The sequence below is a fragment of the Mandrillus leucophaeus genome, unplaced genomic scaffold, assembly GCF_000951045.1.
Source record: "Mandrillus leucophaeus isolate KB7577 unplaced genomic scaffold, Mleu.le_1.0 Scaffold740, whole genome shotgun sequence".
Lineage (NCBI taxonomy): Eukaryota > Metazoa > Chordata > Mammalia > Primates > Cercopithecidae > Mandrillus > Mandrillus leucophaeus.
Genome location: NW_012108031.1, coordinates 650,705 through 663,110, shown reverse-complemented (window position 1 = coordinate 663,110; position 12,406 = coordinate 650,705). Strand labels below are relative to the sequence as shown.

At 40.1% G+C, this 12,406-nt stretch overlaps 1 protein-coding gene across 2 annotated transcripts in view; it reads left to right on the top strand.

The window, feature by feature from the left end:
* MCC (mutated in colorectal cancers) overlaps positions 1–12,406 on the top strand; it is a 495,753-nt gene that overhangs the window by 378,164 nt on the left and 105,183 nt on the right. For both annotated transcript variants that reach the window (XM_011966089.1, XM_011966090.1), the window contains one exon: positions 433–575. In XM_011966089.1, coding sequence (XP_011821479.1) covers positions 433–575 — 143 coding nt within the window. The remainder of the gene's footprint in view (positions 1–432; positions 576–12,406) is intronic.

Below are 12,406 nucleotides of genomic sequence, written 5' to 3'. Positions count from 1 at the left end.
CAGGAACTAAGAGAGATGCTCTTCAAGGCTCTCTGAATCAACTCCATGCAACCTTACATCCATTTGCTTAAGATTGAAATTCCCTGCAGAAGGTATCTGATGGATCTAGCTTGGACCACTTGCCTGTTTCTTGACTATGGGAAAGCGGGGGACTTGGATAGCCCCACTTGGACAGTGTGCAATGGCAAAGGGACTGTTTCCCAAAGAGAGATGGAGTGCTAGAAAGGCAAAGACTCCGGTATCCACCAGGGGAATTATAAAATTTAGCCATTGATATGTTTCCTGGGATTGCCAGCCAATGAGCTGACCTACATTTTATTTGGGGCTTACTCAGTGTTGGCAGTTGTAATGGTTTGAGACCACAAAGCTTGGAATCACCCACCTATAGGTGCCTGAATTCATCAGCATTCTGTCCTTTTCCCTTATTCCCAGTGCGAGCAGTCCCACCTCATGAGAGAGCATGAGGATGTCCAGGAGCGAACGACGCTTCGCTATGAGGAACGCATCACAGAGCTCCACAGCGTCATTGCGGAGCTCAACAAGAAGATAGACCGTCTGCAAGGCACCACCATCAGGTACACGGCTCCAGTCGGCTTTCACTCTGCCCCTCCTGCTAGACCCTCCATCTTGGAGCTGAAGTAGCCCCAACTATTAATATTTTAACTCCAAGACCGAAGTTCTAGTTTATAGATTATAAGCTAGATTATAATGATGTTTTCTTTGTATCTAAGGCTTTTGAAGTGTATATTGCTCTTAGTTTTGTTAATCATGTGCTTTCACCTCCCTTTTTCTGTTCTGATTTGGGTCCTTATAATAACCCTGGAAAGCAGTCAAGGTGGGGGTTGTGGTCCTCAGTTCATTGATAAGGGTATGAAATCAGAAGCTGAGTGAAATGCTTTAGTCATGAGTTCTAAATGGAGCCCCTTCCATCTTAGAGACCAGCGTCCCTGCTGCCCCTTTTATTCACTGGGTGGATGCTAAATGTGCAAACTATGTCCCTTCCTTGGAGATTTTGAGAGATTTATGAATGTAGCTTATAACTAAGCATTATGTAGGCTTCTAGATAATCTGATTATATTTTGAGCTTACCTCAAATTGCTCTACCAACATGGATTTATCCTCTTACCGAACTCATAAGGCAGGGGGCAAGGTTTGACCCATCATTTTACTGGTGAAAAAGCTGGGGCTTAAAGAGAGTGACTGCCTTGTAGTTAAAATTAGCAGAGGATAGAGGTGGGTCAGAACCCAGAATATCTCTGCTTTTACTGAATTTTCTCTTCATAACAATAACTGGTAGGGATTCTGCCTTCCTTACTTATAAATCACTTGGACCCTAAGTCTCCTGCCACAGTGATTAGTTGGTTGTATCTGCCCTGTTTCTCAGAGGAGAGGTTTGCTTTAAATGACTTCCTGAGCCGTGGATGAGAGCATTTTCATGTTCCTGGCGATGCTCAGGGAACAGCCTGAGGACAGCAAACGGCTGGCACCTACCTTTTTGGAGAAAGAGTGCTTTGTTCACCGAATGCTTACACAAGCCACAATTTTAAAACAGTTTCATTCGCAGCTACTTTAAACTCTCCTTCTAGAAGTCAGAGGAAACTTTGGATGCATTTTGTTCCAACACCGAGAGTCACAGTAATGACAGGGCTTCTTGATGAGGCTACTAATGGGCATCTGTTTTCTGGGCAAAATTGTGGAAAAATTTGCACTGAGCAGGAGCCACACAATAAACTGCATATTCTAATTTAGAACCTCAAGGCTTTTAAATTGTATATTGGTTTTCAGAGTGATTGTAGTTTAGAAGTACATGAGCAGAGAAGAATTTTTAGCCCAAAAGAATGATTGTAGCAGATTTAAAGGAGCCTGACATAGGACACTGGCAAATTTGTGATTTTTATTAATACATGTTGCACTTTTAAACACTTGAGAAAGTGAAAGCAAATGGGCTCAGTAAGTTGTGAAAAATACAAAATGTGAAAAAATACACATCACCTAGAAATCTTAATTGAAGATGTTTAAATTGAATATAATGACCAAACTGCTTCACTTTGAAATGCAGTGAACTTTTTGAATACAAACATTTATTGGTGCCTTTAATTTAAAGGAAGACTACATCTGTGGAGATGTCATATTAAATTCTGCCAGTCTGTGTTGTTTAATGAGCTGGCCCCTCCTTGAGGGGATTCCCTGCAAGGCTGGAAGATGCGTAGACATGTAGACCAATGAGACCATGTCTCTTCTTGTCCTCTGAGCTCCTGAGGCTTAGGCATCTCCCCAGCCCTCAGCACTCCAGCAAATTGGTTTGGCCTCTGAATTATTCAGGGTTCTCCAGAGAGACAGAAGCCAATAGAATATAGAGACAGATATATATCTATAAAGATATGAAAGGGGATTTATTAGGAAGACTGACTCATGCAATTATGGAGTCTGAGAAGTTTCACAGCAGGCTGCCTGCAAGCTTGAGACCCTGGGATGCTAGCAGCATGACTCAGTCCAAGTTTGAAAACCTCAGAACCAGAGAAGCTGATGGTGTAATTCTGAGTCCAAGCCAAAGACTTGAGAACCTGGGGGAATGCAGGTACAGGTCCTGGAGTCCAAAGGCTGGAGAGCCAGGAGTTCTGATGTCCAAGGGCAGGAGAAGAGTATTCCACCTCCCGGAAGAGGGAGAGTGAATTTGTCTTTTCTCTTCCTTTTTTGTTCTATCCAGACCCCCAGCCAGTTGGATGGTGCCCACATACACGAAGGGTGGATCTTCCCCCTCAGTCCAACAACTCACACACCAGTCTCCTCTGGAAGCACCCTCACACACACACACCTAGAAATAACGCTTTAACATTTCTCTCAGGCATTCCTTAATCCAGTCAAATTGACACCTAAAATTAGCCATCACAGTCTCAGCTCTTAATATGCTATGATGGGCCAAATACAGTAGGAACTAGGCACCGTGGATGAACTCTAACTGCCCTAGCATACCCAGGGTCTACAGAATGCTTGTCATACTGGACAGACACAGTGGTGGTAGCATTATAGACTTAGGTGTCACTTAAATCTGGCCTCAGTTAAGAATTTATTGGAGAGGCTAAAAATCTTTATTAAGGGCATAGTTTGTATAACCTATGATATATCCACACTTAAGCTATACTGAATTGCTTAAGGAAAGAAAATGACAATCTCATAGTTTTCTATTTTTATCTCAGGTCACAGTCAAAGCACCAGGCACCTTCTGTGACTGCCCTAGAACACTCTCCGATCCCTTATAGTCACAGTGCTAATGTAGCCAAAAACCAGATACTGCAGGTTGCAGAATTCTAATGTGAGTTGAATTCATAGCCACATCAGATCTTTTAAGTGAAGATTAAGCATTGGTAGGAAAAAGTGAAATTGTGAGAATTTGTAGGGTTCATTTGGGTAGATTCACATGCATTCACACACCTAGAAACTACAAATTCCACTGAGCACTCCTTCCTACAGAAACAATTCTCCCTCCTCATCCAGTAAAGCAAATCCTATCTTGCTTGGAGACTCTATAACTATTTCGTGCCAGGTAGGAGGTGGCAAATATAGTCATGTCCCATTTCTACTTCGTTCATCTTTATCTTTAGGCCTAAAAGTGGTCAAATGTCATCATGTCCCAAAGAGATAAGTAGAAAATCCAACTTGGAAAGATACAAGTAAAGCACTGGAAGATTTATAAGATTCCATTAATTTACATTTAATAAAACTTGGGGAAGCTGTATGTTCCTTAGAGATGCTGGATAGACCTTTGATGCATAGTTTGCAAATATTTTCTCTCATTCTGTAAGTTGTCTGTTTACTCTGTTGATAGTTTCTTTTGCTATACAGAAGCTCTTAAGCTTCATTAGATCCCACTTGTCAATGTTTGCTTTTTTGCTGTTGTTTTTTGTGTCTCTGTGCGGTGGTGCATGCCTATAGTCCCAACTACTCGGGAGGCTGAGGCAGGAGAATCGCTTGCACCCAGGAGGTGAAGGTTGCATGTGTCTTTATAGTAGAATGACTTATAATCCTTTGGGTATATACCCAGTAATGGGATTGCTATGTCAAATGGTATTTCTAGTTTTAGATCCTTGAGGAATCGCCACACTGTCTTCCATAATGGTTGAACTAATTTACACTCCCACTAACAGTGTAAAAGCATTCCTATTTCTCCACATCCTCTCCAGCATCTGTTGTTTCCTGACTTTTTAATGATCGCCATTCTAACTGGCATGAGATGGTATTTTGTTGTGGTTTTGATTTGCATTTCTCTAATGACCAGTGGTGATGAGCTTTTTTTCGTATGTTCATATTAATTCATGTGTGAGATTAGGAACTAAGGGTTCTAGACCATGGAGGGAGGAATTCAGTTGGACTGATGATGACTTTATTTATAGGACTTTTCCTGTGAGAGATTCTGGATTTTGTATATTAGGCTCAACAAAGGACTCTACATTAAATTATGTTGAAATGCTAGAACTTTCCTAGTATAATCTAGAAAAAGTTTAGAAGCCTGAGGAGTCAGCAGTGTTAACTGGGAGATAATGTCCTTAAAATGGGGTCCTTGATACCACTGAACAACTACAGTCAAAGTGGGCTTGGTTATTGTATTGGTCAACAAGGTCACAATAGTAGTCAAAAAAGTTTGACCTGCTAGGGATTGTTGTAGTGGCTAAGTAAGCATGAGATCTCTAGAACTGATGGAAATGGGCAGCCTACTAAAGTTTTACCTGATCATTATAGGCAAACTCTGGTCTGGTGAACAGAGACTTTACTTGTCATCACAATGGATAATCATAGCCTCATCCAATTCACTTACCTGGATACCAGGCCAGTTATAGAACCAGAGCCCCCTGGATTAAGGGGAAAATGTATACAGTCATGCCACAAGTGAGTGCAGTAAACTTTCCTTTTACCCCTTCAAAGAAAGAGAATGGCAGGTACTTATAGGGAGAGTGTGCAGTGGGGAAAAGAGAGAACCATATTCTGAGGTAGATTACTAGACTTTGAGTCTAAACTGATGATAGCCTATGGAGCTCCAAAATATTTGTGGTTTACAAGTCAGAGTAGGGACTTAGGAAGGTATATCAGTCAGCTTGGGCTGCCATAACAAAATATCATAGACAAGGTAGCTTATTTCTCACAGTTCTGGAGGCTGGGAAGTCTAAGATTAAGACACGAGCTAATTTATTTCCCCATTGAGGCTCTGTTCCTGGCTTGCAGATGGCCACCTTCTCACTGTGTCCTCACATGGAGGGAAGAGACAAAGAGGAAGCAAGCTCTCTGCTGTATCTTCATATGAGGGCACCAATCCCATCATGAGGACCCCACCTTCATGACCTCATCTAAACCTAATTACCTCCTAAAGGCCCTATCTCCAAACACCATCACATTGGATATTAGGGCTTCAACATAAGAATTTTGGCATGGGCCAGGTGTGGTGGCTCATGCCTATAATCCCAGCACTTTGGGAGGCTGAGGCAGACAGATCACTTGAGGACAGGAGTTTGAGATCAACCTGGCCAACACACGCCTGTCTCTACCAAAAAATACAAAAGTTAGCTGGGCGTGGTGGTATGTGCCTATAGTCCCAGCTACTTGGGAGGCTGAGGCAGGAGAATTGTTTGAACCCAGGAGGTAGAGGTTGCAGTGAACCAAGGTCGTGCCACTGCACTCCAGCCTGGGTGACAGAGAAAAAAAAAAAAGAATTTTGGGACACAATTTAGTGCCTAGGACCTTCTGTGACTACCCTGGAAGACTCTCCCATCCCTTATAGCTACAGGGCTGATGTAGCCAACAATCAGACACTGCAGGTTGCTGAAAGTCAGGTGATAAGTACCATTATGGACTCAATCCAAATCACAGTGGACCTAGTTATGGCACCATCTGAGAGGTAACCTTTTTCAACGCCCTAGAGATGTGGTAAATGCTCCCAAGTAGCAACAGTATATGGTGCTGTGTTTTGTGGATTGAGAGAATAGAAGTGGCCCTTCTTATGCATAAACCTAAAAATCCACTTCAAAAGTTTTCAAAAGTTTTTGCTTCTGTTACCCTGATACCAAATGCAGACAGAGGCATAATAATAACAACAACAACATCAACAACAACAAAAAAGCACCAACTTCAGGCTAATATCACTAATGAAAATAGAGGTAAAAATCCTCAACAAAATACTAGCAAATCAAATGCAACAGCACAATAAAAAAAGGTCATTCACCGTGATCAAGTGGGATTCATCACAAGGATGCAAATATTGTTCAACATATGCAAATAAATAAACACAATATACCACATTAACAGAATCAAGGGAAAAAAGCATGATTGTTTCAGTAGATGACAGAAAAGAATTTGATAACCATCCCTTTGTGATAAAAACCCTTATCAAAATGAATACAAAAGGAACATATTGATATGGTTTGGCTCTGTGTCCCACCCAAATCTCATCTTGAATTGTAATCCCCACATGTTGAGGGAGGGAGGTGGCTGGATCATGGGGTTGGTTTCTTCCATGCTGTTCTTATGATAGTGAATGAGTTCTGACAAGATCTGATGGTTTTGTGCGTGGTTGACAGTTCCTCCTTCACATGCTTACACTCTCTCCTGCGGCCTTGAGAAGGTGCCTGCTTCCCCTTCCACCATGACTGTAATTTTCTGATGCCTTTCCAGCCATGCCCAACTGTGAATCAATTAAACCTCTTTCCTTTCTAAGTTATCCAGTCTCAGGGAAGTTCTTTATAGCAGTGTGAGAACAGACTCATACACATATCTCAAATAAAGGCAACCTATGAAAAACCCATGACTGATATCATAGCAAAGGGGGAAAAATTGAAGGCCTTTCCTCTAAAGACTGGAACAAGACAAGGATGCCCACTTTCATCACTGTTACTCACTGTAATACAGGAAGTCCTGGCTAGAGCAATTCAGAAAGAGAAAGAAATAAAGGGCATCCAAATTGGAAAGGAAGAAGTCAAATTCACCTTGTTCACAGAATTATCCTGTTCACAGATGACATGATCTTATATATAGAAACCCCTAAATACTCCAACAAAAAACTTCCAGAACTGATAAATTCAGTAAAGTTACAGGGTGTAAAATCAGCATATTAAAATCATTTTAGCATTTCTATGCACCAATAACAATCAGCCAGAGAACCAAATAAGTCAATTCTATTTACAATAGCTAAAAAATCTAAATTTTAGATCTGAAAAGATCTAAATTCTTACAGCAGCTCCTAAACCAGGAGAGCTACGATTACTCAAAGTCCTCAATCAACTAATTCTACCTATAGGAATATCAATGCCTGTATGAATCTTATCAGAAGTTGTCTTACACCCATGAGCTGTGCCATCACTAGGTCTATTTTCATTTATTTATTTATTTATATTTTCTTATTTCGGGTCTCTGTTTACACCACTGGGTCTAAAAGCAGACTCCTTCAGGAGTAGAGATTGTGGATTCCTTCATTAAATAAAGAATTCTAACCAGCTGAGATGCTAGCTAAAGAAAATAAGGATTTCCTAGTAGCAGAAGGAAGGAGTAAATATCAACTGTAGCCTGTAACCAGCTATAGCCTGTAATCAGAAGCAATGCTTAGGCTATGCATATTTTCTTGCTTTTATGTATATATGCATGTCCCTTTTTCCTCTTACTTTCTCCTATTTTTTTTTATTATTTATTTATTTTTGAGACAGTCTCACTCTATCGCCTGGGCTGGCATGCAGTGGTGCAATCTGGGCTCACTGCAACCTCTGCCTCCTGGGTTCAACCGATTCTCATGCCTACCCTTCCTGAGTAGCTAGGATTACAGGTGTGCACTACCATGCCCAGCTAAGTTTTTGTGTTTTTAGTAGAGACGGGGTTTCACCATGTTGGCCGGGATGGTCTCAAACTCCTGGCCTCAGGTGATCTGCTCACCTTGGCCTCCCAAAGTGCTGGGATTACAGGTATGAGCCACCATGTCCAGCCTCTCCTATCATTTTATATAGGATGAGTTGGTATTGGTGAAACTCATAATTTAGTAGGTAGGTTACATATCTGGGTGGATTTTAATACCATTTATATATGCCAAGAGTGAAGAATCTGAACACAAAATCAAGAAAGCAATCCTACTTACAGTAGCTACAAAAATTATAAAATACCTAAGAATAAATTTAACCAAAGAAGTAAAAGATCTCTACAAGGAAAATTACGAAACTCTCATTAAAGAAACTGAAAAGGATTCAAACAAATGGAAAGATCCCCATGTTCATGGATTGGAGGAATTAGTATTGTTAACCCATTTGTGCCTAGTGTTCTATTATTGGAACGCTAAGCTTGTGGGAGTTATTTATCTCCTACTGCTCAAGGTCATTGCCAAGGTCTGATTTTTCACACACAAAAAAATTTAAGGCTCCAGCATAAATGGGTTAAAATGTTAGTACTACCCAAAGTGATCTGTAGAGTCAGTGTAATCCCTATCAAAATGCCAATGTCATGGTTCACAGAAATAGAAAAAAAAAAAATCCTAAAATATATATGGAACTACAAAAAAAAAGAGAGAGAGAAAAAAAAAACCCAAATAGCCAAAGCCAATCCTGAGCAAAAAGAACAAAGCTGGAAGGATCACACTACTTGAGTTCAAATTATACTACAAAGCTGTGGTAACCAAAACAGCATAGTACTGGCACAAAAGCAGACACATAGACCAATGAAACATAGTAGAGAATCCAGAAATAAATCCACTCAGCTACAGTCATCTCATTTTTGACAGAGGCACCAAGAACATACAGTAGGGAAAGAATGGTCTCTTCAATAAATGGTGCTGGTCAAAGTGGATATCCATATGCAGAAGAACGAAACCAGACACCAGTCTCTTGCCATACACAAAAATCAGAACAGATTAAAACCTAAACATAAGACCTGAACTATGAAACTACTCAGAGAAAACATTAAGGAAATGTTCTAGGACATTGAGTCTGGGCAAAGATTTTTTTAGTAAGATCTCAAAAGCGTAGGCAATGATAGCAAAACTAGACAAATGGGATTACATGAAACTAAAAAGCTTCCACACAGCAATGGAAATAATGAAAGTGAAAAGAGAAATTACAGAATGGGAGACAATATTTGCACACTGTCCACTGGCAAGGAATGTAAGGAACTCAGTAGCACAAAAAACAAATCTGATTAAAAATGAGCAAAGATCTGAATAGACATTGCTCAAAAGAAGACATACAGATGGCCGACAGGTAAATGAAAAAGTACTCAAAATCACAGTGAGATATTCTCTCTTCCCAATTAAAATGGTTTCTACCAAAAGCATAAGGAATAATGGATGCTGGCCAGGATATGTAAGAAAGAGGAAGTCTCATACACTCTTGGCAGAAATGTAAATTACTACAACCACTATGTAAGACAGTATGAAGATTCCTCAAAAAACTCAAAATAGAACTACCATATGATCCAGTAATTCCCTTACTGGGTATATATCCAAAAGAAAGGACATCATTATATTGAAGGGATACCTGCATTCCCTTGTTTATTGCAGCACTATTCACAACGGCCAAAATTTGAAATCAGTATCAGTGCCTATCAACAGATGAATGGATGAAGATACATACAATGCAATATTAACAGCTATAAAAAAAAGAATGAAGTCCTCTCACAGCAACATGAACGGAACTGGAGGTTGCTATGTTACATGAAAAAAGCCAGAAAGCACAAAAAGACAAATATCGCATGTTCTTACTCATGTCGGAGCTAAGGAAGTAGATCTCATGAAGACAGAGAGTAGTTTGGTGGTTTTTAGAGGCTGGGAAGGGTAGGCAGGAGAGGGGGATGAAGAGAGGTTCAATAATGGGTACAAAAATAAGGTAGATAGAAGAAGTAAGACCTAGTGTTTGATAATTCAATAGAGTGACTATAATATTTTATATTTCAAAATAGCTAGTAGAGAATAATTTGAATGTTCCCAGCATAAAGAAAAGATAAATGTTGAAGGTAATGGATATCTCAGTTATCTTGACTTGATTATTACACAGTAAAAATGTATGAAAATGTCACAGTTACCCTGAAAATACATATCTATCCTGTATCAGTTAAAAAAAAAATTATAGCTTCTTATTTTTGCAACTTTGAGCACTGCTAGTATGAAATCTTAGCGAGTTCTCCATCAGAGAATACAAAAATGATTCAATTGACTGCCACCTGTTTGGCCCTTTGGGACACCCCATGCCACTGAGCCAACAAGCAAAGAAGGAAGTTACTCTACTGGCTGGAGTAACTATCAAGAGGAAATTGGAACACTGAGTACTATGTCTGAATACCTAGGATACCTTCTAGTAATTATCCAGTAGTAAAAGTAGATTAGAACAACCCAGTACAGGTCAGGCCAAATACAAGTCAGTCCACTAAGGGCTAGGCCCTTGAGGAATAAAGATTTTAGATTACTTCATTAAGTAAAGAACTCATTCTAACCAGCTGAGATGCTAGCCAAACAAATAAAATATGGGTTTCCTAGTAGAGGGAAGTTATAAATATCAGCTCTAGCCTCATGACCAGTAGCAGAAAAGATGGCTAGGCTGTGCATATTTTCTTGCTTGTATATGTGTATATGTGTATATATATAAACACACATACACACACACATATGTACTTTTCTTTTTCCTCTTATTTTCTCCTATTATTTCAGATAGGGTGAGTTGGTACTGGTGAAACTCATCATTTAGTAGGTAGGTTACATGATATCTAGGTGGATTTGTCATTGAATTAAAAGAGTGAAGATCACTTTACTATACTATTGTTAGGAATAATGTTTAAAATTTTAAGGAAATTGAATCCTTGTAAAGTTCCAGTTAATATAAAACTCAAAAAAAGGAAAAAATTATAAATTAAAAAATAAGAAATTAATCAAATTATTTTTTAAAAACCCTTATATCCCACACTATAAATGATGGTACTTTGAATCTCTCATTTTGAAAAGATGAACCTATTTAAATTGAATTGAGGGATGACTACAGAGAAGGTTAGTATCATTGCTATTGCAATTTAGAAATTGTGGTGTGGATAAGAGGGTGCATACAGTTAGTCACTGAGTAGCTAAAGAGGGTAGAGACTATGATAGCTGTTGTCTAGCACTTTGATACCATTTCCACCCCTCTCTTTATCCTCCCCAGAATCAAAGAGGGCCAGGGAACTCTCTCTCAGACTCTCTTACCAGCTGGGTTCTGGATAGAGTTTTAACTGTGCCGATGAAATGCACTCACGTGGGTTTGGAAGGCAGAGGGAGGTGGGAGCTATTCTCCCTCAGCCCATGGTGGTGCAAAGTCAGTAGCAGTTCCTGATCTCTGAGGGGATCACAGCCACAATGGCAAATCTGACAGCTCTTGGTGGCCTCTGCTCACCTCACTTTTCTGCAACCCTTCCAACAATTTTGCAGGCATGGAACTAAGTTAAATCCTTTCCACTTGAAACATGCAGTGCAGTTTGTTTTCCTAACTGCACTCTGCCTAATGCATCCTAAATCCTATCTCCTAGGATTAAACACTAAACACTTTATACATAAGGCCTTCTGAAAAATTTTATTCATGAATAATTTTAAACAAATCTGATCATACAACACGCACTGTTTTGTAATATGTGCTCTTTCTCTTTTAAAAAGCCACTGTTATGAGTGGCTTTTTTTAATGTTAATCTGACTTGGGGAGATTATACAGTGGGATGGGGGAAATGGCAAAATATATCAGTAGCTCACTGGATGCAAAAAGAAAATAAAGAAGGATTTCTAAGCAAATTAAACATAAGATCTTTTCTTTCCCAAGGAGGTTATTTTCTTTTCTGTAAGCTACTCTCATAACATCAGCCTCTCACTACCAAGTCTCATGAGTTGTTCATATTCTCTGCTTCATCTCCCCTTTGCTCATTAGCTCACTGCTGCTGTGTGGCTTCTGACTCCAACAGTTTACCAAAACCCGCTTGCTGTGAACTGAGCTGTGGTGCCCTCTTTGCCAAATGCATATATTGAAGCCCTAGCCCCCACTATGATGGTATCTGGAGATGAGGCCTTTGGGAGAGAATCAGGGTTAGATGAAGTCAGAAGAGTGGGGCCCTGTCTTAGTCCCTTTGTGTTGCTAGAAAGGAATATCTGAGGCTGGGTAATTTATAAAGAGAAGAGGTTTGTTTGGCTCACAGTTCTGCAGGCTGTACAAGAAGCATGGCACTGGTATCTGCTTCTGGTGAGGGCTTCAGGCTGCTTCTCCTCATGGCAGAAGGGGAAGGGGAGCTGCCTATGCAGAGATCACACGGCCTGAGAGGGAGGATGTGCCAGGCTCTTTCAACAGCTCGCTCTCCAGGGAACTAATAGAGTGAGAACTCACTCACCCACAAGAAAGGGCAACAATTTCCTCATGAGGGATCCACCACCCCCACGACCCAGACA